The sequence below is a fragment of the Bos mutus genome, chromosome 25, assembly GCF_027580195.1.
Source record: "Bos mutus isolate GX-2022 chromosome 25, NWIPB_WYAK_1.1, whole genome shotgun sequence".
Classification (NCBI taxonomy): domain Eukaryota; kingdom Metazoa; phylum Chordata; class Mammalia; order Artiodactyla; family Bovidae; genus Bos; species Bos mutus.
Window position 1 is genome coordinate 40,147,321 of NC_091641.1, and position 27,364 is coordinate 40,174,684.

Below are 27,364 nucleotides of genomic sequence, written 5' to 3' on the forward strand. Positions count from 1 at the left end.
TATTTCCTAAGTATTCCTTACAGTGCCTATCATCGATATAAGTATACTATAAATGCTCTGAACACTGAATAAAATGAACCAGTCATGTTTACTTGGAAATAAAGGTCAACTTTGCCTGTCAGGAAATGGCAAGATATTAAGGCAGTTTACCTTGAGAAAGGTATGGCTCACCTCTTGCTTCAAATGTGGAGATTAATCGGACTCCCAGTGCCATAGCAACGTTGGAGAGGAGGCAAAAGGCAATCTTTTGGAAGGAGCTCCTTTGGCTGTATGTGAACGCGACGTAGAGATAAGGGAGGTAGGTGAAGAAGAAGATGATGCCTCCTGAGGCAGTGGCAACATGAGCTGCAGATTCAGAAGGCAGAAATGAAAAGAGTTTCATCAATAATGCACAAGCAGTCTTTTCAGAAATTTTGATAGAAACCTTTTATACTTGCACTTTCACTATCAAAAGATGAAGAGGATTTGTTGCACTTTAAAAAAATGAATACATCTTATGAAAATGCACAAGCATTTAACTGCCTAGAACTTCCTCTAATAGTGCATTAATAACATCTCCAACAGTAAAAACTGTCTTCTTCAAAGATGAAAGTGAAAGTCACTCAGTCATACCCTACTCTCTGCAACCCCATGAACTATGTATGTGCATCTCCAGGCCAGAACACTGGAGTGGGTAGCCCTTCCCTTTTCCAGGGGATCTTCCCAACCCAGGGATAGAACCCAGGTCTCCCGCATTGCAGGTGGATTCTTTACCAGCTGAGCCACAAGGGAAGCCCAAGAATATTGGAATGCGTAGCCTATCACTTCTCCAGGGGATCTTCCTGGCCTGGGAATCAAACTGGGGTCTCCTGCGTTGTAGGCAGATTCTTTACCAACTGAGCTATCAGGGAAGCCCAAAGATGAGTGGTAGATTAAACAGCATCGAGAGGAGATACCCCGCGAACAAGGCCAGGGGCGGCGGCCGGGAGGAGCTACACCACGCCCGAGGCCAGGGGCGGCGGCCGAGAGGACCAACCCCACATCTAAGAAGCAGTGGCTGCGTGGGCGCAGGAGGGCCTAGAGGAGCTATCCCACGTTGAAGGTCAGGAAGGGTGGTGGTGAGGAGATACCCCTCATCCAAGGTAAGGAGCAGCAGCTGCGCTTTGCTGGAGCAGCTGTGAAGAGATACCCCACGCCCAAGGTAAGAGCAACCCAAGTAAGATGGTAGGTGTTGCAAGAGGGCATCAGAGAGCAGACACACTGAAACCATACTCACAGAAAACTAGTCAATCTAATCACACTAGGACCACAGCCTTGTCTAACTCAATGAAACTAAGCCATGCCCGTGGGGCCACCCAAGATGGGCGGGTCATGGTGGAGAGATCTGACAGAATGTGGTCCACTGGAGAAGGGAATGGCAAACCACTTCAGTATTCTTGCCTTGAGAACCCCATGAACAGTATGAAAAGGCAAAATGATAGGATATTGAAAGAGGAACTCCCCAGGTCAGTAGGTGCCCAATATGCTACTGGAGATCAGTGGAGAAATAACTCCAGAAAAAATGAAGGGATGGAGCCAAAGCAAAAACAATACCCAGCTGTGGATGTGACTGGTGATAGAAGCAAGGTCCGATGCTGTAAAGAGCAATAATATTGCATAGGAACCTGGAATGTCAGATCCATGAATCAAGGCAAATTGGAAGTGGTCAAACAAGAGATGGCAAGAGTGAACGTTGACATTCTAGGAATCAGCGAACTAAAATGGACTGGAATGGGTGAATTTAACTTAGATGACCAATTATATCTACCACTGCGAGCAGGAATCCCTCAGAAGAAATGGAGTAGCCATCATGGTCAACAAAAGAGTCCGAAATGCAGTACTTGGATGCAATCTCAAAAATGACAGAAAGATCTCTGTTTGTTTCCAAGGCAAACCATTCAATATCACAGTAATCCAAGTCTATGCCCCAACCAGTAACGCTGAAGAAGCTGAAGTTGAACGGTTCTATGAAGACCTACAAGAACTTTTAGAACTAACACCCAAAAAAGATGTCCTTTTCATTATAGGGGACTGGAATGTAAAAGTAGGAAGTCAAGAAACACCTGGAGTAACAGGCAAATTTGGCCTTGGAATACGGAATGAAGCAGGGCAAAGACTAATAGAGTTTTGCCAAGAAAATGCAGTGGTCATAGCAAACATCCTCTTCCAACAACACAAGAGAAGACTCTATATGTGGACATCACCAGATGGTCAACACCGAAATCAGACTGATTATATTCTTTGCAGCCAAAGATGGAGAAGCTCTATACCGTCAACAAAAACAAAACCAGGAGCAGACTGTGGCTCAGATCATGAACTCCCTATTACCAAATTCAGACTTAAATTGAAGAAAGTATGGAAAACCACTAGACCATTCAAGTATGACCTAAATCAAATCCCTTATGATTATACAGTGGAAGTGAGAAATAGATTTAAGGGACTAGATCTGATAGAGTGCCTGATGAACTACGGAATGAGGTTCGTGACAGTGTACAGGAGACAGGGATCAAGACCATCCCCATGGAAAAGAAATGCAAAAAAGCAAAATGGCTGTCTGAGGAGGCCTTACAAATAGCTGTGAAAAGAAGAGAAGCGAAAAGCAAAGGAGAAAAGGAAAGATATAAGCATCTGAATGCAGAGTTCCAAAGAATAGCAAGAAGAGATAAGAAAGCCTTCTTCAGCGATCAATGCAAAGAAACAGAAGAAAACAACAGAATGGGAAAGACTAGAGATCTCTTCAAGAAAATTAAGAGATACCAAGGGAACGTTTCATGCAAAGATGCGCTTGATAAAGGACAGAAATGGTATGGACCTAATAGAAGCAGAAGATATTAAGAAGAGGTGGCAAGAATACACAGAAGAACTGTACAAAAAAGATCCTCATGACCCAGATAATCACGATGGTGTGATCACTCATCTAGAGCCAGACATTCTGGAATGTGAAGTCAAGTGGGCCTTAGAAAGCATCACTATGAACAAAGCTAGTGGAGGTGATGGAATTCCAGTTGAGCTATTTCAAATCCTGAAAGATGATGCTGTGAAAGTGCTGCACTCAATATGCCAGCAAATTTGGAAAACTCAGCAGTGGCCACAGGACTGGAAAAGGTCAGTTTTCATTCCAATCCCAAAGAAAGGCAATGCCAAAGAATGCTCAAACTACCGCACAATTGCACTCATCTCACATGCTAGTAAAGTAATGCTCAAAATTCTCCAAGCCAGGCTTCAGCAATACGTGAACCTTGAACTTCCAGATGTTCAAGCTGGTTTTAGCAAAGGCAGAAGAACCAGAGATCAAATTGCCAACATCCGCTGGATCATCGAAAAAGCAAGAGAGTTCCAGAGAAACATCTATTTCTGCTTTATTGACTATGCCAAAGCCTTTGACTGTGTGGATCACAATAAACTGTGGAAAATTCTTCAAGAGATGGGAATACCAGACTACCTGACCTGCCTCTTGAGAAATCTGTATGTAGGTCAGGAAGCAACAGTGAGAACTGGACATGGAACAACAGACTGGTTCCAAATAGGAAAAGAAGTATATCAAGGCTGTATATTGTCACCCTGCTTATTTAACTTCTATGCAGAGTACATCATGAGAAACGCTGGACTGGAAGAAACACAAGCTGGAATCAAGATTGCTGGGAGAAATATCAATAACCTCAGATATGCAGATAGAAAGTAAAGAGGAACTAAAAAGCCTCTTGATGAAAGTGAAAGTGGAGAGTGAAAAAGTTGGCTTAAAGCTCAACATTCAGAAAACGAAGATCATGGCATCCGGTCCCATCACTTCATGGGAAATAGATGGGGAAACAGTGGAAACAGTGTCAGACTTTACTTTTTTGGGCTCCAAAATCACTGCAGATGGTGACTGCAGCCATGAAATTAAAAGACGCTTACTCCTTGGAAGGAAAGTTATGACCAACCTAGATAGCATATTCAAAAGCAGAGACATTACTTTGCCAACAAAGGTCCGTAGGCTATGGTTTTTCCTGTGGTCATGTATGGATGTGAGAGTTGGACTGTGAAGAAGGCTGAGTGCCGAAGAATTGATGCTTTTGAACTGTGGTGTTGGAGAAGACTCTTGAGAGTCCCTTGGACTGCAAGGAGATCCAACCAGTCCATTCTGAAGGAGATCAGCCCTGGGATTTCTTTGGAGGGAATGATGCTGAAGCTGAAACTCCAGTACTTTGGCCACCTCATGTGAAGAGTTGACTCATTGGAAAAGACTCTGATGCTGGGAGAGACTGGGGGCAGGAGGAGAAGGGGACGACAGAGGATGAGATGGCTGGATGGCATCACCGACTCGATGGACATGAGTTTGGGTGAACTCCAGGAGCTGGTGATGGACAGGGAGGCCTGGCATGCTGCAATTCATGGGGTTGCAAAGAGTCAGACACGACTGAGCAAGTGAACTGAACTGAACTGAAGCACAGTGGTTTCAGATTTGGAGATAAACCTATCAAATGGAAGTCTGGGAAAGGAATATAAAATAAAGGCAAACATTTGCATTCCAGGAAATTAAGAGAACAAGGATCGAAAATGTAAGGATTGCATACATAACATAAAGAACCACCATTAAGGCATCAGGCAGCCCTTCACTGAACCCGACCACATGAATGATGGCTAACTCTGGGTCTCCTCTAGCTTCTCTGAATTTGCTTCTTTTGTAAAGGCTGATAATAATTGCTAATATGTTATAAGTGCTATCATTTTCCAGAGAAATGGATATGGAATCTTTGGATCTGCTCAAAGTCAGGATAAACACTGAGATGCAAATGCAGTGCTCTGAGGCCAGAACAAGAGCTTCTGATATGTAACAAGTAAATCTAGTTGTTGATCTACTTGATATATAGTAGTGTGCATCTGTTAGTCCCATACTCCTAATTTACTCTCTCCCTTTTCCCTTTGCTAACAAGTTTGTTTTCTATGTCTATGAGTCTGTTTCTGTTTTTTAAGTAAGTTCATTGGTATTTTTTCCAGATTCCACATGTAAGTAATATCATATGATATTTGCCTTGCTCTGTCTGACTTACTTCACTTAGTATGATAATCTCTAGGTCTATTCATGTTGCTACAAATGGCATTATTTCATCCTTTTTTATGGCTAATATTCCATTCTCTATACACCACATCTTATTTATTCACTCATCTGCTGACAGACACTAATGTTGCTTTCATGTCTTGACCATTGCAAATAATGTTTGCTATGAACATTGGGGGGCAAGTATCTTTTTGAATTACAGTTTTTCTCTTTTACAGATATATGACCAGGAGTGGGACTGCTGGATCATATGGTAATTTTTTAAAAACTTTTATTTATTTTTGGCTGCACTGGGTCTTCACTGCAGTGAGCAGGCGTTTCTCTAGTTGTGGGGAGCCAGGGCTACTCTCTAGCTGCGGCACACAGACTTCTTGTTGTGGGGGCTTCTCTAGTTGCAGAGTATGGGCTCTAAGGTGAGCTTCAGTAGCTGTGGTGCACAGGCTCGGCTGTCCCATGGCATGGTGGATCTTCCTGGGAAACTGGAAGGTCCAGGAAGATCTGAACCAGAGATTGAACCCATGTCCCCTGCCTTGGCAGGAGGATTTTTATCCACTGCGCCACCAGGGAATTCCCCAAGGTCTCTTAAAACCTCTTTTTTTGTGTCACCAGCTGCCAGGCCTGTGCTCCTTTAGTGTTTCTATCTGCACCTCTCTAGGTTGACCCATAACTCAATTCTCCCGCACTCTTTGGCATCAGTTCTTATTTTTGCCTTTCATGATTCATCTATTCTACCTATCATTTTAGAGGTAACACCCCTCCTGACAGAACCAAATTCCCAGGAGTTCCTCTTTTATTATGGCGTCTTACTATTGTTATGCCACAACTTCACAATCAGGACCTGGAAAATTATCTGCCCTGGATGTCTTACCCCTTCTTTCCTTCCAAACTGTGACTTATCATTTCCATCTATTTTGAAGTAACATTTAGAAGCCCAGAGAAGCATAAAAGCGTACATATACGGAGATAATTTCACATGTCTTTAATGGTGAATGGAATTATTCCATTGTTAAAGTAATCATACAAGTGAAAAATTGATTCTGAAGGAATAATAATTAATGCCATAGGTAATGGAAATAGCAATGCTACCAAGAAAAGAAGTTATAAACACATTCCCTGACAGAAAATTGTATCAGGACTCACCTTTTTGGAAGAAAGTGCTGATCATGAATGCAAAGAAAATTGTGGCAATTGCGAAACACATTAGAAACACAAATATCAAACTAGGGTCACTGTTTCCGAACACTGCTGACTCGTCAAACTACAAAACAATCACAGGTGTACGTAATTCTTACATGGAAAGAATGAAGAAAAGGCGTAAAAGACCCTTAAAACAATGTGTACATTAAAAAAAAAAAACAGGATTATCTTAAATAAAACAATATATACATAGGTTTTTAAGGCAGACCTTTAATCTAGCCTCCATTACCATTTACAAATCACGCTCTGTGTTTATGCCTTTTTTAAGGAAAGCATAAGCTTGAATTCAATTTCTGGCCCAATGTCAATGTTCTTTTTGCTTTAATAAGAGAGTTCATCCTATTTACCATTATAACTACTACAAATAATTTTAGTATTCCTTTTGATATCTTATATCTCCTCTTTTTATTGTTTTCAGGCAATTTTGTTTATATATTTTGCTATATAGTCTGAGTTTTCCTGCCTTTCTACATTCAAAATGCCCCAATTTTGGTAATTTAGCAGGCAAATTTTCATGTATCCATATTATAATTTAGTTATTAAACACAAGTTAGTGAATTGGAACACAAAATTCCATTGACAGCATAAAAGGAAAAATTAACAAGATACCTGGGCATAAAAAGAATGTTCTTAACTTTTACAATAGCTTTTCCAATTATTTACAGAGCACAAAATTTGCAATGTTTTAAAGTTTATAACTCAACTTTCCTAATGAACTAATCACACTCAGGCCCACTACTTGAAGACCGGAGAAGTGGAGGCAGGGCAAAGTTCTCCCAGATCATAAATTTCAATGCTTCCTCTGCCAAAGGCTGAGCAAATACCACCACATGTCAACCTGAGGTTTTTAAAATGTTCATCAATTACTGTGTTTTCACCATGTCTTGAATCGCACCACCACCAGCCACACCACACCATACTTTCCCCCCATTATCTTCAGAGCTTAGCACATCCTGAAAGACAAGAGACATGTACCTCTATGCAGAAGAGAACGGTCATGAAAGAAACAACAATGGAGGCAGAAATGAAGAACACGATGAACCAAGCCACCCAGTGTTGCCAGCTGTGCAGCCCCATCATGCACATATACTCCTAGAAAAAGCGAAAGAACCAGGCGTTACAGGGTCTTCAGGCTCAGTCTGAACTGGTCTGGTTTAGCTGTCTGTTACTGAAACCCGAGCAGTCTGGGATAAAGGGTCCCACGTGTGTCCCGGGAAGAGGCAGATCATGAATGTGATGGGGACTGAGTTGCAAAGAGATCAACAAACCAGACAGTGGAGTTTCTCTGGGAGAGACAGATCTTGGGTTAAAATTATTCTTCTTTTGTTATGGTTAGTAAACTGCTGGCTCATTCATTTATTGAACACTGACTATCCGTGAATGGCTCCTATGGCCCTGAGGATAGAATCTAAACTCCTCGGCATCCTGTGGTCTGGTCACAGAAAATCTTCCTATAATTCACTAAACACATCTCAACCTCTTTGTCTTTTTTGTTTGCTTTGCCGCTCACACATGTTGCTCTGACTCTTTCTTCTCTCATTCTCTCTTTACCTATTGAAATCTTGCTTGATTTTCAAAACCTAGTTCAAGTGTTACCTGCTCTGTGAAGCCTTCTCTGCTCAGCTCCGCCCTTGCCCCATACAGCCATCACATCCACACATCCCATTACCCAAGCACTGGGGGCTCCTTTGTAACATGTGACCTTACTACCATGAATCACCCAAGGAAAAGGATGGTGTCATTTGTATCTGTAACTCACATGCATATGTCTAGCAAACACAGGTGAAAAAAATGTCTGGTAAGTGAATAAAAGCAAAGCTCTATGCTGGGTACCAGGCAGAAAAAATACCACAGGCAGAGCGACTGCATTCCAAAAGTTCACAGTCTTGTACTGGAGATAAATATGTGGTAACAACCCTGTATACTCCATGCCCTAAGTACAGAAATAGAGTTTTTATCTTTTATAAAGATCAGAAGTGGTAGTAGGTCAATGAATCAAAAACGAGTTGGTTAAAGCAGGGAATCACAAAAATGACATACACATGATTTAAAACCTGACCTTCACTTAAAGCACATAAACGGGTAATGTGTGCCAGTACTGCGATGTCAGAACACGAACTCTTCTTCTGAAGTGTGTGCTTTTGAGCTCACGTGATTGTGCGGGGTCTTCACTGGGGTGCAGGCTTTTCGCTAGCTGTGGCGAGCTAGGGCTACTCCTCACTGTGGTCCACAGGCTTCTCATTGCGGTGGCTTCTCTTGCTGTGGAGCATGGGCTCCAGGGACCACAGGCTTCACTAGCTGCGACACACAGGCTCAGTAACGGCAGCTCGCGGGCCCAGAGCACGTGCGTTCAGTGGTTGTGGCCCACAGGCTTAGCTGCTCCACAGCACGTGGGATCTTCCAGGCCCAGGGATGGAACCTGTGTCTCCTGCATTGGCAGGTGGATTTTGTAACGCTGAGACGCCAAAGAAGGCCTTCCGATTTCTTATTTAATATTACATCTTCTGTTGTATGTGTTTTTGTGTGTGTGTATATGTGATTTCCTTTGTTTTCTATCTTTTGGTATATGGACTATATTTTCTTTCTTTTTATTTTCTCCAGGGTTTTAAGAATTAAATGTCCTACTTTTCAATACTATTTGGTGTTTACTTTTAAGCTTTTCAAAAGTGTTCTTTATTCTTGTCTAGAAAGCAAACTCAAGTGTGAAATAGGAAACACACAACCAAGTCAATGATCTGGGTGAAAATATTTGATACCCGCCCTCTTCCCTCCACCAATCTGTTGACGAAATGACTTAACAAATAGTAAAGAGAAAACTCCCTCCCTGAGCTGGCAATGAAAAAGGGTTTCCAACGGCACACCAGAAGCTTCTGGCTTCCGTGGAGCTGTTCACTCCATGCAGAGCCAAGTGGAGAGGCCTGCCATCAGGCCCTGTCTCAGCAGCACCCGTCGCAGTGGGTTAAGATCCCTACCTTCCACCACATCTGATTAAGCAGGAAACGCCCCCTTGCCCACGGCCTCCCACGGCAGACTGATCACATGAGAAGGCAGAGCAAACCAGACATCACTGGTGAGGCCACGCATGGCTCACAGAGCCACTGGCCACCTATCTTAGTACATAAGAATCAACAAAAAGAGAAGAAAGCGGAGAGACTGAGAAGATTTTCTTAAAGAGCAAAAAGTGAGGAGAGAAGTAACAAGAGAGGTTACGTAAGGAACAGAGGAGGGCAGAAAGATCTACCCTATCTTAAGTTGTGGCTTCTAGAGAACGCTCCCTGTCTACCTTGCCACAAAATTAGACTGAGTTAATTTTGGATGATTATTCCTCTCATTTGTCAGTTAGTCAGTTCACAAACATTTTCGCACACCTGTCGTGTGTGAGGCAGTGTGCTGGCAAGTCAGGAACCTAGGACAGACACTCCTCTTCTGAAAGTAAGAGTTCACCTAATGACATGAACTAAGCTGAAAGCCGGTTAAAATGGTGAAAGAACATCCAAGTTCCAGCTCACCTCAAAGGCTGCTCTCACACCTACAGCCACCTCTCACCTGCCCTGGCCGCCCTCCTACCCTGGCCATCGTTTATTAGCAGTTCCCACACATTCCTGGCCACCTGTCTGTTACGACAGGATTACCTTCAGCTTTCTCTCCTTCTCCAGTACAATGGAATTGATGGTGATGAGCTCAATGCAGATGAAGCTGAGCATAAGGAAAACAGGGAACTCATTCTGAAGGACCAGGAAGAAGATGTCCCGCACATATGCACCATGTGGGAATCTCTTCAGAAGCACACTGAGGCTCTGAAACAGCCCGGTCGTCTCCGTGGGAGCGTGGTGCCACATGATGGCTCTATCTGTCGCATGCTGTATGGCCAGGAAGCCTTCTTGGTAGTATCCTACACGAAAAAGCAGTGGATACAAACACAAGAGATTAAGGACAAAGATGCAAAACAACTGATAATTCAGATGGGTGATGGCTAGCCATTCATACAGTCAGGAATAGAAAAGGCACTGCTATAGCCACGGTGCTACGATATAGAAGAAAAAGTCACAGTGGGACTCGTGTGGCTGAGGGATGGTGTCTTTTATCAGAAATAGGGTAAACGGGAGTTCTGGGCAGACAGATGAGGGATACCCAATACAACCATCCTTGGGGCAGGGGGGCTTCTCCTCCCGAGTCCTCAGGCTCTGGGGAGGGTGAACACTCTGCAGTTGTGCTCTGCACCACACAGGAAGAGTCAAATTCAAAGAACTTGGAAGACATAGCCCCTCTCAACTGCTGTGACCTTTCCCTGAACTGTCCCTGCTGTAGTCCAAGGGTTATGGTCACTGAATTTTGCTGCCAGACCTCAAAACCAGTCTTCACCATAAGCAACCCTTGTTTCAATACAGCATAGCTGGTGTGCCAAGGTCACCTTTTGGGAACAATAAATAGATCGAAAGGCAAAGATCCCTGGTCCTGGAGTTTTCTAAGAAATAATGGTCTACGTCCAAGCGAGGGTCGCCAGCCCTCCATACCGGCAGAGCTGAGTGGGGTATGCCAGCATTAGGGTAGAGAGGACTGAGGTCTTCTGGTGGCCGAGACCTAGGGAGGCCTCCAGATGTGTCAGGATGAAAAAGGCAGGAACAAATTGTTAACCATAAAAGTCTGGGAACTGTTACATATCCGTGATTGCAAGCAGGAGAACTGCCACAGAACTGCTGACACCCTTTCTAGAATTACATGACACTATAAACCCTGGGACTTGGATTCCCACTTGGGGGGCTTGCAAGCCCAAAGCTTCAGGTCGATAGCGTGGTCACTCTACAAGGTGCTGCAGACTGGCGACTTAGTTTTCTAAGAGCAGTTCATCCTCGAGGGCCCAGAGAGGACAGTCACCCTAAACCCCTCATGAAGACCGAGACCAAAACACGACAGGGGTTTGGAGGGCACAAGTCCCAGGGAGGCCTGGTTCATGCGCCTCCAGTCAGGAGGCCACTGCTTACCGTGGAGGAAGCAGGATGCGCGAGTCTCCGCGCCGCCCCACTGCCTTCCCTCAGTGCAGGGAGCTAACGGCAAGTACACACTGTTATAAGCGGGAACATAGAGAAAGCACTCATGCTTGTAAAATGCTTCCATTCTTCTCTTGAACAATTCAGTATCATTACAAAACAATTAGCGGCTCAACTGCTGGACTAACTTACTCTAGAATGTAAGCATTTTACTAAACGCCACATTCTTTTTTTTTAATGTTAATTTATTTGGCTGCACTGGGTCTTAATCTTGGCACATAGGATCTTTTAGCTGTGGCATGTGGGATCTAGCTCCCTGAGCAGGGATCGAACCCAGGCCCCCCACATTAGGAACACAGAGTCTTAGCCACTGGACCACCAGGGTAGTTCCCTGAATGCCACATTTCTAAATGCACTGCTTCAACCTCTTCTGAAATGTTAGTTTAGCGAGTGTTCAGACACAAAAACAACACAAATGGCGTCATTAAGACTGGATGAAACCAGCTCACGACGATGCACAGAGGCTTCCTCACCTGGAGCTCCCCCTTCAGAAACTCCATAGTCTCGGGGCTCTTGGCTTAGGTTAGGAGGATAAAGAAAGGATGTGAGCCAGCCTTGCATGTCATCTTGTTGGAGGATTAACCTCAAGGATAAATAATTCCTCTGAAAGAAACTGAAGCGCAAGTAGTACTTAACCTATGAAGAACAGAGAGAAAACAAATGCAGTCATGAGATCGAGGAACTCAGAAACGGAACAGGACACAGCAAGGGTGTGCCTGACGTTAGCTGTGACAGGAGGAAGGGCACCCGCGTGGGCAGACATCCTCTGGGGGCACACGCGGACGTGTCTTCCCTGCATCCTTCTGTGACCAGCCTAAGAAACAAGAGGGGTCACGACTCCCGTCAGGAAAGCAGTGAAAAGGCTCTGAGTGCAGGCTCTGGAGCCAGACCACCGGGATCCAAACCCCCGTCTCCTAATGAGCAGCCACAGCAATCTGGGCAAGTTACCTCACCTTGCCTAGGCTTCCTCATCAGTAAAACAGGAATGACGTTAACAGTACCTACCTCCAAGGTGCTGTGGGATCAAATAAGATGGTCCCTGGGATGGGCCTGGCATTTGTAAGTGTCCAACATCCTGCACTAGTTCTAACAGCTGATTGTTAGATAGACTGCAACAGTTCCAGTTCAGTTGCTCAATCATGTCTGACTCTTTGCGACCCCATGAAGTGCAGCACGCCAGGCCTCCCTGTCGATCATCAACTCCTGAAGTTCACTCAAACCCATGTCCATTGAGTCGGTGATGCCATCCAACCATCTCATTCTCTGTCGTCCCCTTTTCCTCCTGCCCTCAATCCCTCCCAGCATCAGGGTCTTTTCAAATGAGTCAGCTCTTCGCATGAGGTGGCCAAAGTATCGGAGTTTCAGCTTTAGCATTAGTCCTTCCAAAGAACACCCAGGACTGATCTCCTTTAGAATGGACTGGTTGGATCTCCTTGCAGTCCAAGGGACTCTCAAGAGTCTTCTCCAACACCATAGTTCAATAGCATCAATTCTTTAGCACTCAGCTTTCTTTATAGTCCAACTCTCACATCCATACATGACCACTGGAAAAACCATAGCCTTGACTAGATGGACCTTTGTTGACAAAGTAATGTCTCTGCTTTTCAATATGCTGTCTAGGTTGGTCATAGCTTTCTTTCTAAGGAGTAAGCATTTTTTAATTTCATGGCTGCAATCACCATCTGCAGTGATTTTGGAGCCCAGAAAAATAAAGTCAGCCACTGTTTCCACTGTTTCCCCATCTATTTGCCACAGCAGAGCACAAAAGCTATACATCAGTGGTTTTTCCATCCTAAAGCAGAAATCAAATATTCTGATATTTAAAACACTGCCTTTTCCTTAAATGAACAGATCCACCATATCTGAAGTCCATGGGATTAGTAATAATGACAATTACTATTCCTTCTGGAAAATGCCTCTGCTCCAGGCCCCATTCTAAGCACTTTATAGGCATAAAACTCATTTAATCCTCACACTGGTTCTAAGAGTTAGGAACTACTATTAGTTCCATTACACTGATAGAGAAACTAAGGCCCAAGAATGACAGTGACTATCCCAAGGTTACACAGGAGGAAGTACAGAACTGGGACTCCAGTCTATGGGGTTGGGCACTGAGGCTCCCTTCTGTAGCCCAGTGGCTGAAAATATGCCATCCTGTACCCTCAGGACACAAGCTCGCTCCAAAATGCCTTCTCTTTTGAAGAATAAGAAAACAGGATTTAAGATATGAAATCAGGAGTATTGTCTAATCTCCTCTGGATATAAGACAGCCACCAGCCGACAAAGCTTATGAGGCACAGCTCGGTAACAGGATTGCTTACTGAACTCATGTTGATGGCGGGCATCATGAGAAGACTGTGACGGAAGAGATGCTCTTACCTCAAGTGGCAAGGGTTCCGTGTTGTCATTGAAGTTATGATCAAAAACAATCCCAGTCAATACATAAAAAGCTTTGGGATCTTGAATTATGTACTTTTCAAACACAGGTACTGAAGGGTAGCCTAGAACTACAAAGAGAAAAATCCAGTTAGTGAGTAGTTGGCAGGGGAGTGAGGATAGGGGTGTTAAATGCTGCCCAACTACCCTCTTCTACCCCAAAAGATACGGACTTCCATCTCCTCAGCTGGCAAATGTCACTCACTCACTCCTTCATCCTGCAAACGAATGTGCACATCCTATATAAGACACCCAGAACCATCCTGGGCAGTGGGAATGCATAGTTGATGATAACAGCTAAACCTCTGCAGGGTCTCAAAGCTCTTGCATATTTGAGTTCTTCTAGGCTGACTCATTGGGAAAGACACTGATGCTGGGAAAGATTGAGGGCAAAAGAAGGGGCAACAGAGAATGAGACGGTTGGATAGTGTCACCAACTTGATGGACATGAGTTTGAGCAAACTCCAGGAGATGGTGAAGGACAGGGAGGCCTGGTATGCTGCAGTCCATGGGGTCACAAAGAGTCGGACACAACTTAGTGACTGAACAACAACAAAGCTGCACTTGGGACTGAAGTAGATAGAACACAATTCTTGTTCACGTTAATGAGAAAATTATCACTGCATTTCCAGCTTCTCTTCATGGTTATAAAAACCAAAAGTGGAAACAAAATCATCAAGAAGTATAGCTGCTCTGATGAGAGAATTAAGTTTTAAAAGTCACCTGTCCTCACATCTGACTGGAGATTCAGGATCCTCCTTGAGAATAATTCTTTCTCAGAAGGCTGAAGGTGTCACCATACCACTGAGCACACCGCGCTGCCAAGGGTAATGTCTGATTCCTCGGAGGTGACCAGAAACCTGTGAGACTTCTGTTCCTTGATCCCTGGGTTCAGAAATGTCATAACACAGGCCCACCTTTTTGCTCTTTCTTGTTCCCTTGCTTGTGATGAGCGCATCTGCCCGAGCTGGAGATGCCAGTGTTCAGAAAGCTTTTCTCTATTGCTGTTTTCCTCCTGTCATTTGTCACCTTTCTTCCAGAAATGTGAACAGACAAGCTGAGACATCCAGACATACCCTTCATGTCTATCCCCTCCTTCATCCTTCATCCATATTCCTTCATCCATTTCTTGGTCTCTTGGCTTTACAGTCTTAGAGGCTTCTCTTGACTTTACCTTCCCCATCACCAACAGAACTTCACACATGTCCATCCTATTATTTCCATGAATGTTATTTTGATAATCATTTTTAATTTCCAAGTCCTCTGTTTCTTCCACTGTTTCCTTTTTTTATGGGGGTCTGGTTTCACTTTGGAGTGGTAATATTTTCTCAAATGTCTCTGGAAATACTAATGAGAATTTTTTATTAACTAGATTTAAAAAAAACAAAAACAGGGCATGCACCTGGTAGAATTCTGAGTGATCCTAAAGGTTAAACAGTGGAGTCCTTCAGCTACCATTGGCTCCTGATTCCTTTATCATGACACAATCTCTGTAAGCCAATTTCTTTTGTATATTAAAAAAAAATCCATGACTTATGTTTTTGGCCATGATGGAGTAACAGAGATTGAATTTATCCTCCTACCACAAATAACCAAAAAACTGGATAGGAAAGAAAAGAATCAAGTTTTTCAGACAACGGCCAATACGTAGCACAGCATTATGATTCCTGGGAAAAGAGAAACAAATAAGATGACCACTAAGAGCGCTCTGGTTTTCTGTCTGAAGGCACATTTCAGACCACAGAGCAGGGAGGGGGGACCCAAGTGGAACACAGACAGCTATGTGGCTGCATTGACAGAGGTTTGAGTTGGAAGAGTCTGAAGTGGCTTTAAGTTGCAGGCCAGAGTTCCCAGGAGAAGAAGGCTGCGCTGGGAAATGGCCCCAGAAACCTGCTCAGAGGACACTTTAATGACTCCTATGATGTGCCCTGCCCGGGTGAGCAGGACAGGACGGGCTCAGTGGTGCCCAGAGCCCACTGAGATCAGGAGGCACTTGAGTTCTGACCAGCCAGTGGGGATAGTTCCTGGTGATCACTTGAGGTGTTCACAAGAGTCACACCTTAGTAATGGAATAAATTAACTCTAAGGTAAAAGCTGTTCCACACCTTGCCCAACACACAAAAAAGGTTAAAACAACTCCTGAAAAGACTTTTTGGTGAAACTGAACTTTACCTTTTTACCAGAACAAAACCCACTCTTTAGACAACCACTTGATCCACAAAAGCTGAGACTTGATCCAGTTCTCAAACTGTATCCAGTCTCAAGACTTCTCTGTTTTGTAGATAAGTTCATTTGAACCTTTTTCTTAGATTACACATATAAGTGATATCATATGGTATCTGTCTTTCTCTGACTTCACTCAGTGTGACAGTGAAGCTGAGGGACAAATTGGAAGACTGTGACTGACATATACACACCACTATATACAGAATGGGTAATAAGTACCCACTGTATAGCACATATTACTATACTCTGTAATGGCCTACCCGGGAAAAGAACCTAGAAGAGTGGAGATGTGTGTGTGTGTCACTGATTCACTTTGCTGTGTGCCTGAAGCTAACACGATGCTGTTGCTGTCGTTGTTGTTGTTGTTTAGTCACTCAGTCATGCTCAACTCCTTTGGGATCCCATGGAACTTCCAATAAAAAATTAAAAAAAAAAACAAACACTTTCTTTCTCTTCCTCTGTATTACTTTTTTGATTATTTTTTTGATGCTAGCAGTTTCTGGGACTAAGACCTCCCAGCTGAAGTTCTAAATGGAATAGTGAGGGCCCTGTCTCTTAACTTTTCTTCTATATTTTGTCATTTCATTTCTCTCTGTGTTGTATTCTGAAAGTCTCCTTCAGCTGTCTTCCAGTTCACCAGTTTTACCTTCAACTGAGTTTTGTATCATATTCTGATTATTTTTTTACTTCTAGAAGTTCTGTTTGGCTCTTCTCCCCCCTCACATCGGCTAGGCGACTCTTATAGTGGAATACTAGCTACAAATATTTTCAGGTTGTCTTTTATATTTTTAAATCTAGTAAACATAGTGATTTCATAATGTGAGGCTAATAATTCCATTATCTGAAGTATCTCTGGTTCTGTTTCTGCCGTCTGTCGTTCACACTGATCTTCACCCTTGCTCTCGTTTTCTGATATGTGCTCACTGACTGTGACACATTTGTGGCTGCCCTTCTTTGAGATACAGAATCATGACGTGTTCTTTCAGAGGAGGTGACATTTGCATCTGGCCATCGACATCTCACTTTGTACTTTGAGGGGTTCTCTCTTCTTTTCTTTTGACAACCAGGGGATGTGAATCTGGGCTCCAAACCCTGGGGGCAGGCGCTTCTGCTGCTGTGCTGTTTTCTCGAAGCCCCTCCAGGGTGGGAAAGAGGCTTGTTCTCTTCTGGCTCAGGCTTACAGTGGGAGTCCAGGCATTTGGGGTCCTGGCTCCATGGGAGATGGTCTCCTATGAGACATTCCACCTGAATGAGCTCAGTTCCCTCTTGTATGATGCAGGTTTCACAAGAAGCAGTTTGGGGATTCCATTGACCTCTCTCTGTGTTCTTTCCTTCACCTGGATTTTTTTTTTTAGAAAAATATCCAAGAGTACGGAAATATTTTAACAATACAATAAATAAAAAGTAGGTTAAGAGTTCATACAAGACGATCCAATTTTGTTAGAAAAAAGGAAAGAAGGGTGTATACAAGGCTTTGAAAAATCAAAGTGAAAGTCACTCAGTCGTGTCCAACTCTTTGAGACCCCATGGACTATACAGTCCATGGAATTCTCTAGGCCAGAATACTGGAGTTGGTAGCCATTCCCTTCTCCAGGGGATCTTACCAACCAAGGGATCGAACCCAGGTCTCCCACACTGCAGGTGGATTCTTTACCAGCTGAGCCACCAGGAAAGCCCATACAAGGTTTTAAATAGCACTTATATCTGGGTGATAGGATTATGAGTACATTTGCCTTTTATCCTATACAAAGATTTGCTGTTGTTCTTTTGTTTCCTTAGCCTTATTTAGATTGCCTTTTTAAACACACACATATACATACACACATATTTTGTTAAATTGTACAAAATAGTATACTTACAGGAAGGCATACAAAACACAAATGTTTTTAATGAACAATTATGAAATTAACATCTAAGTAATTAATCCCTGGATCAATATATTTTTACCCTATTTTATTTGTCTTGATAGTTGGGTTGGTCCATATAACCTAGTGTGCCATATTTCCAGAAGCAGAACAGCAATAATCTCTTTCCCAGAGATCCCCAGGAAAAAATCTTGCTGTTTCCTTGAGTCTTACCGAGTTATGTGTCTTCCCTGGACAAACTCCTACAGTGAGGGGACTGCCAACTAGTACAGAGAGATTACAACTCATCCTGCACCCAGGGTGGAGCCATCATGGGCTCAGAGTGGGAGAGAAATCAGGCCTCCAGGGAGGAACAGGCTCTGTGTGTATATCAAAAGGGTGGATAGAAAGGGAAGAAAAACCCAGATGTCTATCGTGGTTTGGAAGAGATCATCAAGCTATTGCTTGTCCTTACTTCTAGGCTGGAGGATTTGTTTAGGGGAATGGCCTGAAGGTATTAGTTGTTGTTCAGTCACTCAGTTGTGTTCGACTCTTTGCAACCCCACAGAACGCAGCCTGCCAGGCTCCTCTGTTCATGAGATTTCTCAGACAAGAATACTGGAGTAGGTTGCCATTTCCTCCTCCAGGAGATCTTCCCAACCCAGGGGTTGAACCCACATCTCCTGCATTACAGCCAGATTCTTTACCACTGAACCACTAAGGAAACCCATGGCATAAACAGGGGAGTTTAACTTTTATTCCCTATCTCTTTAATATTGTTTGCAATTTTCAATGCAAGGAATTTTTGTATTTATTGTAAATTTTAAGTTCCTTAAAAATTTTTTTTTTAATTCCAGAAAAATACATCCCAAACAGTTAACAAAGAATTCTGGGGAGTGGGATTAGGGAAGGGACTTTAACTCTGAACTCTGTTCTGTGTCACATATGGTTCTGTAATAAGGCGAGAGCTGTCTGAGGACAGGAGTGAGCCATGGAAACGGCAGGGAGGTGGGAACAGGTGAAGACTGCAGTGTCACAGCACTCAAGCAGCAGAGAATCCCAGGCAGGAAACGCATGAGTGCAGCCCTGCACGCTGAGGGCAAAGGCGAGGAAGCTCTGGGTCTAGCAGTCAGCAAGCCATCTTTCCCTCGTGAATGTCTGCGAGTACCAGCCCCTTCCAATCACCACTCCAGAGGACAGCCAGAGAAATCTTTGTACAACAAATGACACTGCAGTCTAACCTGTCTTCTCCAAAGCCCTGCAATGGACCCCTTCTGCGTGCAGAAGAAAGCCCGATGCTCTGACAAGGCCAGCGAAGCTCTGCACGCTGTGGCTCCTACAGACGTGCCCGACCTCACCTAACTCAACCATGTCAGCTTCACCTGCTGACTTCCAGATCCTCAGTCACCCCAGGGACTGGCTGCTCGCTGTCCCCCTCCTGGATAGCCCCTGAAAGCCACCACCCTCCCATTTCCTATGGGTGGATCATCGTGTTTTACCACACTTATCACCTCATCAGGGAGGATTTCTTTTTTTTTTTTTAATTTTGTAATCTTGTATTTATAAAAGGTAGCTGAATTAGAATAGTATTTTAGAATACTAAGAAAGTATAAAGCACAACTTTCGAAATAGTTTCCCCACATTCGACAACTGAGGACCTTTAAAAGAACTGCCACATTGAGTGGCACTCAAGAGGTGGGGGAGTAGAACCCTTTCTTTTCACTTTCTGCCTTAGGTATTATTAGAATACTTTATAAAAACATATAATTATAGTAACTTTGAAAAATTATTCCACATTTTGAAAAATTGTATCTACCTAACTGCATTCATTCACTCAGTAAGTATGTCCTGAACACCTACTGTGCACCCGGCACAGTGTGTGCATGGAACACACATGCCTCTGCCCTGTGGCGGAGGCAAAGTGCTGCAGGGAAAGGCAGGCATGCACAGGAGCGCAGTGAGTGGCAACGCTTTAACTACACAGCTATCAAGATGCTATGAGCACATCAACAGGATTCTGTGAGAGAAAAGAAGGCAGAATTGGGAAACCTAAAACCTGCATTCCTAAGTGCCATTTTAGCTGAAACCAGAATGATAAGAAGGAAAAGCTGGAGGCAAAGGGTTCTGTCAGAGGGAGGAAAGGCTCCCAGAGCCCAGGATATGAAAGGGGGCACGAGGAGGGCAAGCACGCAAGACTGGGGAAGGCCCGACCCGGCTCAGCGCGGCGGGAGCCACTGAGGGCAGGGCGCAGGCTTGGCACTGGCCAGATCCCACCCATCTTTTAAAGACCTTTTTGGCTCCACATAGAGACTGGATGAGAACGGGACAAGAAGAGGAGAAAACAGATCGCGTAAAAGGCTAACTCAGAATCTCTGAGTGTTTTCTGTTTATTAGACAGAGACATATTATAACTGCAAACCAGAACTTCTGATTAAATATATGAGATGACCAGTGTCACTTTGGTGAGTTAGAACAAACACTTCTCATTTTAATTAGCCTTGAAGCCTTGCGACATAAATATACAAGTCTCTTGTGTGTGTTGTGTAAAATAATAAAGATACATGCAGACTCTTTAGAATTTGGAGAGCCCAGATGTGGAACCACTACTGTAAGACCTCACAGGAAAAAACTTCAGATTAGACTTTATAAAAATGCCCCCTCTGTCCTGCCCCCATCTTTATAGCTAACCTTCAAACTCAACAGTAAAGAAGTCTTTCACCATTTCAGTGATATTCTTCAAAGTTTCACTTTTGGAAGGGATATAAACTAATTGAAATTTATTTTTCAGAGGAAATTGATTGAAGAATTCTGGCAGAGAAGTGATGTCAATTACTTTGTAGTCTACAGGAGGTCTCTTTCTTGGCAAACTACCAAAACGAAGATATATTATAACTGCACAAAACAGTAACGGCATCAAGATTTCAAGGACTGTTACCAGAGTCTTTCGTTTCTAAAACAAAAACAAAAGCCATATGTTAATCCAAAATAGAACACAAGCATTAAGACACTACATGTGTTCTTCCATTAAGAACACTTTCAATCAACTACACTTCACTAATAAATATGCTAATCCAAAATAGAACACAAGCATTGAGTCACTACATGGCAAATGTTCTTCCATTAAAAACACTTTTAATCAACTATGCTTCACTTATATATGTGTGTGTGTGTGTATGTATGTGTGGGTGTATATATATATATAAAAGAATGCTTATATTTCTTCCAGCCACCCTGTACAACATATGAAAAAGGAAAAAAAAAAAACAATGAGAATTAGCTAGAAACATCTGCTTTTATCTTTTCTGTAACACCAATGGCTAGAAATCAGTAGCAATGATGGTTATCTTCAGTAATTAGAACTAACGGAATTACCACAGAAATGTGGCTCATTTACAGAAAAGGGCTGCTTTACAAGTTCTTAATTTTTTCTTTACTCCATGATTAGAAACCAATTTAACTAAATCATTCAGTTCCTCCGAAGGAGACTCACATTCTCCCTACAGATATCCATACCCACCTTTAAAATGAAATTCTTCCAGAGAAGAAGTTTTAAGTTCCTGAACATCGCCATTTTTCTAGCTGAAGAGGAGTGATCGCCGCTAGCTGGGAGACAAATGGGGAGATGTTACTAACATTAAAATCCTGAGTGGCTCTTTGGGCCTGGGAACGCTCTCTGCTCCCAGGCTTTCGGAGCCCCGCCTGGACCACTTTTCCTCCTTCCGGTCCAGCGGTGCTGACCCCTCCCCTCCCTGCCCTCTGAGTATTAAAGTGTTCCAGGCCCCACCTGTGGACTCAGAGCAGCACCACTCTGTAGGTGCTCTCACTCACTATTTTGGGTTTAAATCCATCTACATGATGACTTTTTAAATTTACATTTCCAGCCTTGAGTTGCTTCTAGACCCAAATGTTCAACTGCCTGCTTGTCATCTCCACTCAACCTGCCCAAACAAGTCTGCTCATATATTTCTCCTAAAACAGATCATTCTTACAGTCTTCCTCTCCTCAGACAATGTCAGTTCATTCTTCCAGTTACACAGGGTTACTGACTCTACTTCTGAAACAGAGCAGAATTCAATCTTTTTTCACCACCGCTTCTCTCGGCACCCTGGTCCAACATCGCCTCATCTCTCGCCTGAATGCCTGCAAGGGCCTCTTCAGTGGTATCACTGTTCCTGCCAACCTGCAGCCCATCCTCCCTGCAGCAGCAGGAGCGATCCTGTCGGGCCACATCCACTCCTTCACTCAAAACTCTCCCATGGCTCCTGTTTCACCGCAGGGAAGAGCCTGGCCTTGCTAATGACAATGAGCATCCCATGGGATGCAGCCTGTTAGCTCGCTCATTGCTCACCCATCCCCTACTCTACCGCCCCTCCTTCTGCACTCCCGTCACAGGCTTGAGCAGAGGAGCCAGGTGTCCACCCCACACCTTTGCCCCTGCTGTCTCCTCTGCCCAGCACACACTTCCCTCTCATGTTGACATGGCCAGCTCTTCTACTTTTTTCAGATCTTTATTTAAAAGTCACTTTCTCAGCCTTTCTTGATCATCCTATATAAAATTTCAAAACACTGAACATTTTGTATCAATCTTCCCTGTCAATTTTGCTTCTTAGCACCTTTAAACTATTTAACTTGATATTTATCTGATTTAATATGATTTCCCTACTAGAATTCACACGCTTCAAGAAGGCAACAATTTTTTGTCTTTTTTTTTTTACCACTGAATCCCCAGACACAAGAGTAGGGCCAGCATGCGGTAGTCAGTCAGCAAATACTGAATGAATAAATAAATAAATTAAAGGGCTGGCAATTTTTGTAGGAATGTGGTTGGAACAGACATAATTGTGAGGAGACTAAAATGCTGGATAGCACCAAGTTCCTTCTCTTTTCAGTCTGTGTTTCCCAAGTGTAACATATGCTTTAACTTTTAGATACTACCACAATGAGGTTTTCTTTTTCAGAAAAATATTTTTCCGTTGAGGAAAGAAAATGCATGTTTTTCCTTCAGTTAAAGTACCTCTGATGTTGCACATTAGAAGTTAAAGAAACTGGGGACTCCCCTAGTGGTCCAGTGGTTATGACTCTGCTCCCAATGCAGGGGGCATGGGTTCAGTCCCTGATCAGAGAACTAAGATCCCACACTTCCTCACCACATGGCCAAAAAAAGAAAAAGAAATTAAAGAAAGAGCATTATGACTAGTACATGAAGTATCACTGAATTTTACAATTTTTAATGGCTAATTATGTGCTATGTGAATCTCCCCTTGATGAAAAATAATAGTGAATGAAGTGATGCATTTACTTAGTCAGCTACTGCTGCCATAACCTTACATGACAAACTCCACACCAGAACTCAGTGACCAAGAGCAACAGGCATCATTTACTTCCTGCCTATGGGTCTGCTGGAGATTTGTGGCTGTCCTGGCCTCTTGGGACTGGCTGGACCTGTCTACAGGTCTGTCATGGGCTGTATGGTGTCCCCTCAAACTCATATGTTGAGGTCCTAACCACAGTATCCCAGAATGTGACTGCCTTGGGAGTTTGGACCTTTAAAGAGGTGAGTCAAAAAATAATAATAATAAAAAAATAAAGAGGTGAGTCAATTACAATGAGGTTGTTAGCGTGGGCCCTAATCCAATCCGACTAGTGTTCTTAGAAGAGGATGAAGTCTGGATACACAAAGAGGCGTCAGGGATGCAGAGCACAGAGGAAAGACCACGCGAGGACACAGCCAGAAGACAGCCGTGTGCAAGTCGAAGAGAAAGGTCTCAGAGGAAACTAAATCTGCTGACACCTTGGTCTCAGACTCCCAGCCCCCAGAACTGTGAGAAAATAAATTTCTGTTCTTTAAGTCCCCCTGTCTATGGTATTTTGTTACGGCAGCCTGAAATAATACCGGCCTGTTCTGTGTCTCCTCAACCAGTCACCCACTGTAGCATGTTGTTCTGGTAGCAAGAGGCCAAGACAAACCACACAGGTACATGGAAAGCCTGTGCTCACACAACACTTGCTAAGCATCCTACCAGCCAAAGCAAACCCCATCCCAAGCCCAGTGTCAGCGCAACAGGGGAAGAAACGAACTCCTCTGGTGAGAGCACTGCAGCATCACAAGGTGAAGGGCATGCATGTGAAATCTCATTCAAGGAAAGAGTGAAGAGCTGGGAACAATATCCATCTACCAAACATTCTGCATTTAATTCTTTAAAAATTCCATTAGAATTTGCCAACCTAAACCCTCACCACTGAAAAAAGGACATATTTTGGCTCATTACTGGCCCAACACAAAAAGTAACAGCCAGAGACAATGAGAATACATGGTTTTCTCTGATCACAGTTCCAGTTCAATGGAATGGAACAGCAAAATAGTAAGAGCAGATGGAGGTTTTCATATCTTTTAAAATTTGTGATAATACAGATATTCTTTTAAAAGAACATCTGGACTTCCCTGATGGTCCAGTGGTTAAGACTCCAAGCTCCCAATACAGGCAGCACAGGTTCAATTCCTTGACTGGTAAGTTTCGTATGCTGCCAGAAACAGCCAAAATTTTATAAAAATAAAAGAGCTTTTATTTAGATGCTTGTAATATACAACAGGAGTTCCCTCATGTCTCAGTGGTAAAGAATCTGCCTGCAATGCAGGAGTCCCAGGAGATACGGGTTCGAACCCTGGATCGGGAAGATCCCCTGGAGGAGGAACGGCTACCCACTCTAGTATTCCTGCCTGAGAAATCCAATGGACACAGAAGCCTGGTGGGCTACAGTCCAAAAGGGTCACAAAGAGTTGGACACGACTGAGTGAGCACGCAGGAGGGCACGTACAACAACCAGCAATCATGTGTTTAAGGCACTGTCTCTGGGCAAAATGATACCATAAAAAGACTGATCAGTAGTGGAGCTCATCTTCATGGAACCCAGTGAAGAAAAAAAGCCTAGTGAAGAAAAATAATATGTACGAAGGAAAACATTACAGCACAAGTAGAAAGTGAGAATCAACAGAGATGCACTTAAGGGTAAACAAGCTGACCAATGAAACAGAACACAAGCCTAGAAAGACCTCACAGGTATACAGGCCCTTGTTTATAACAAAGCTGACACGACAGGACACAGGGTTCAAAAAACTGCTCAGTCAACTGGGCCTCCAGCATATACACAATAGCAACTTCAGATGACATACAGATCAAAACGTGAAAGATAAAACAATGAAGCTTTTAGGGGAAAGCAGAACATAGTCATGACCCTACAGTAGGCAAGTATTTCTTAAATATGACTCCAAACCACTAAATACAAAGAAAAATGATAAATGGAATTATATCAAAATTAAGAATTTCTATTCTACAAAAGATGTTATCTATAATGCACTTGTTGTTGTTGTTGTTGCTGTTGCTGTTGTTGTTCAGCCGCTCAGTCATGTCCGACTCTTTGCGACCCCATGGGCTGCAGCACGCCAGGCTTCCCTGTCCTTCACCATCTCCCGGAGTTTGTTCAAACTCACGTCCATTGAGTCGGTGATGCCATCCAACCATCTCGTCCTTTGATGTCCCCTCCTCTTCCCACCTTCAATCTTTTCAAAACGACTGGTATACAGAATATTTAAAGAGTTCCTACAAGTCACTAAGAAAAAGACAGACATCCCAACAGAAAAACAGGCAAGAAATCTGAACAGATGATTTCCAAATGAGATACCAAATGGCCAGTGAGCATGTAAAAGTGTTCAACCTATCTGGTCATCAAGGAAGTGCATTTTAAAACCACACAGCTGACACTGAGATGGGGATCTTTGCACAAGAAGTTTATTGAAAAGCACTCTCGAAATCAGTGCTTTGGAGAGTAAAGGAAGCAGGCCTGAGCAGAGAGAAGCGAGGCCTCAGTGGAGTCAGGATGAAGGCCTCAGTCACTTCCGTAGGCTCACAGCATCACAACAGAACACAAAATGTGAATTATCAGCCTCACGCCCGATTATGAGGACTCTAGGATTCAAAGAGGTCCCAGCAAAGCAGGGAAGGGATTAAGGAAACTCCGTTTATGCTATATTTGGGGAAACAGATGGCTGAGACAAAGAAAAAAGGGCTGAAAATAAGCAACACAACTATTCAGAATTTCTACACGAACACATTGCTAGTCCTTTGACCCACCAATCCCACTTCTAGGAATCTATTCTACAGACACAACCTGCACAAACATGAAATGACATATGTACCAGGTTATTCACTGCAGCAGTGTTCATAACAGCAAAGAACTGTAAACAGCCCACCAGTAGGGGATATAAACAGTTACATAAACCGGTGTTTACCTAAACAATGAAATGATATGCAATCTTTAAAAGGGTGAGGGAGAGTTCTATGTACTAGCAGAAATCTGGGATCTGCAAGATACATATGAGAAAATATATTTCCTTATTTATAATAAATGTGAGAAAATATATGAGAAAAAGAAGAGAGACAAAAGAAAGAGACAAGATTATAGACATAAAAGGTAAGAAAGATGCAGATAATTAATGTCCCTGAGCACAGAATCATGTGCTGGTGTTCTTGGGTGCCATAACAAACAGTACAGACTCCATGGCTTGAACAACAGAAATTTATTTTCATACAGTTCTGGGGGCTAGCGGTCTGAGATCAGGGTGCCAGCACAGTCAGATTCCCCCAGTGAGGGCTTAGGTCTTGGCTCGCAGATGGCCACCTTCTCGCTGCACCCTCATACGACGGAGAGAGACCTCCCTCTCCTTCCCTCTTCTCACAGGACCAGTCTGTCAGAGTAGGGTGCTACTCCTACAGCCTCATTTAACCTCCATTATCTGAAAACTCTGTCTCCAGGTGAGTCACTGGGGGTGAGTGCTTCAACACATGAATTTTAGGGGAACACAATTCAATTCGTAGCCCATGGCATAATTAGAACAGAAAACATAACAAAAGAGAAACAGACTCATAGACATAGAGAACAGACTTGCTGCCAAGGAGGAGGGGAGAGGGAAAAGCATGGACTGGGAGTTTGTGGTTGGTAGATGCAAATAATCATATTTAGCATGAATAAACAGCAAAGTCCTAATGTATAGCATAAGGAAGTATATTCCATATCCTGTGATAAACCATAATGGAAAAGAATATAAAAAAGACTGTATTTTTTAAAAAAGAACAAAAATATACATAGATATATAGATACACGTTTGTATTAGGAGAAAACATGCTTTAAAGGACGGAAGAGCTGAATTTGAAAAAAAAAATTTTTTTTAAGATCTTCACGTTCCAGTAAAAACCTAGATAGAACTATAAAAATAGAGACCATCCTGGTGAATCACTGAACATTATGGATAAAGATTCCTACAAGCATCCAGGCAAAAAAAAACAAAAATACCAACTCACATCACTGACCAGAAGGGAGAAAATCATCCAGCCTCCCTCAGTCCTCTCCCCAGAGACTGTCAGCAAACAGTGCAGGAGTCTCCTTAGAGGATGGAGGCAAAGGGCACAATTCTAAGACCTTATAATCAGCTGGGTTAACAGGCAGATATTTTTAAGCACGCAAACATCAACGGACCCATAAATACCCTGGGGAAAAAA

General features: G+C 43.2%; 1 protein-coding gene across 1 annotated transcript in view; it reads right to left on the reverse strand.

The window, feature by feature from the left end:
* LOC102273949 (ATP-binding cassette sub-family A member 17) overlaps positions 1-24,518 on the reverse strand; it is a 94,969-nt gene extending 70,451 nt beyond the window's left edge. Inside the window, 8 exon segments of the mRNA XM_070362588.1 lie at positions 172-345; positions 6,200-6,317; positions 7,232-7,348; positions 9,889-10,148; positions 11,778-11,940; positions 13,684-13,811; positions 20,499-20,760; positions 21,328-24,518. Coding sequence (XP_070218689.1) covers positions 172-345; positions 6,200-6,317; positions 7,232-7,348; positions 9,889-10,148; positions 11,778-11,940; positions 13,684-13,811; positions 20,499-20,760; positions 21,328-21,381 — 1,276 coding nt within the window. The 5' untranslated portion in view covers positions 21,382-24,518.
* Positions 24,519-27,364: the final 2,846 nt, after the last annotated feature.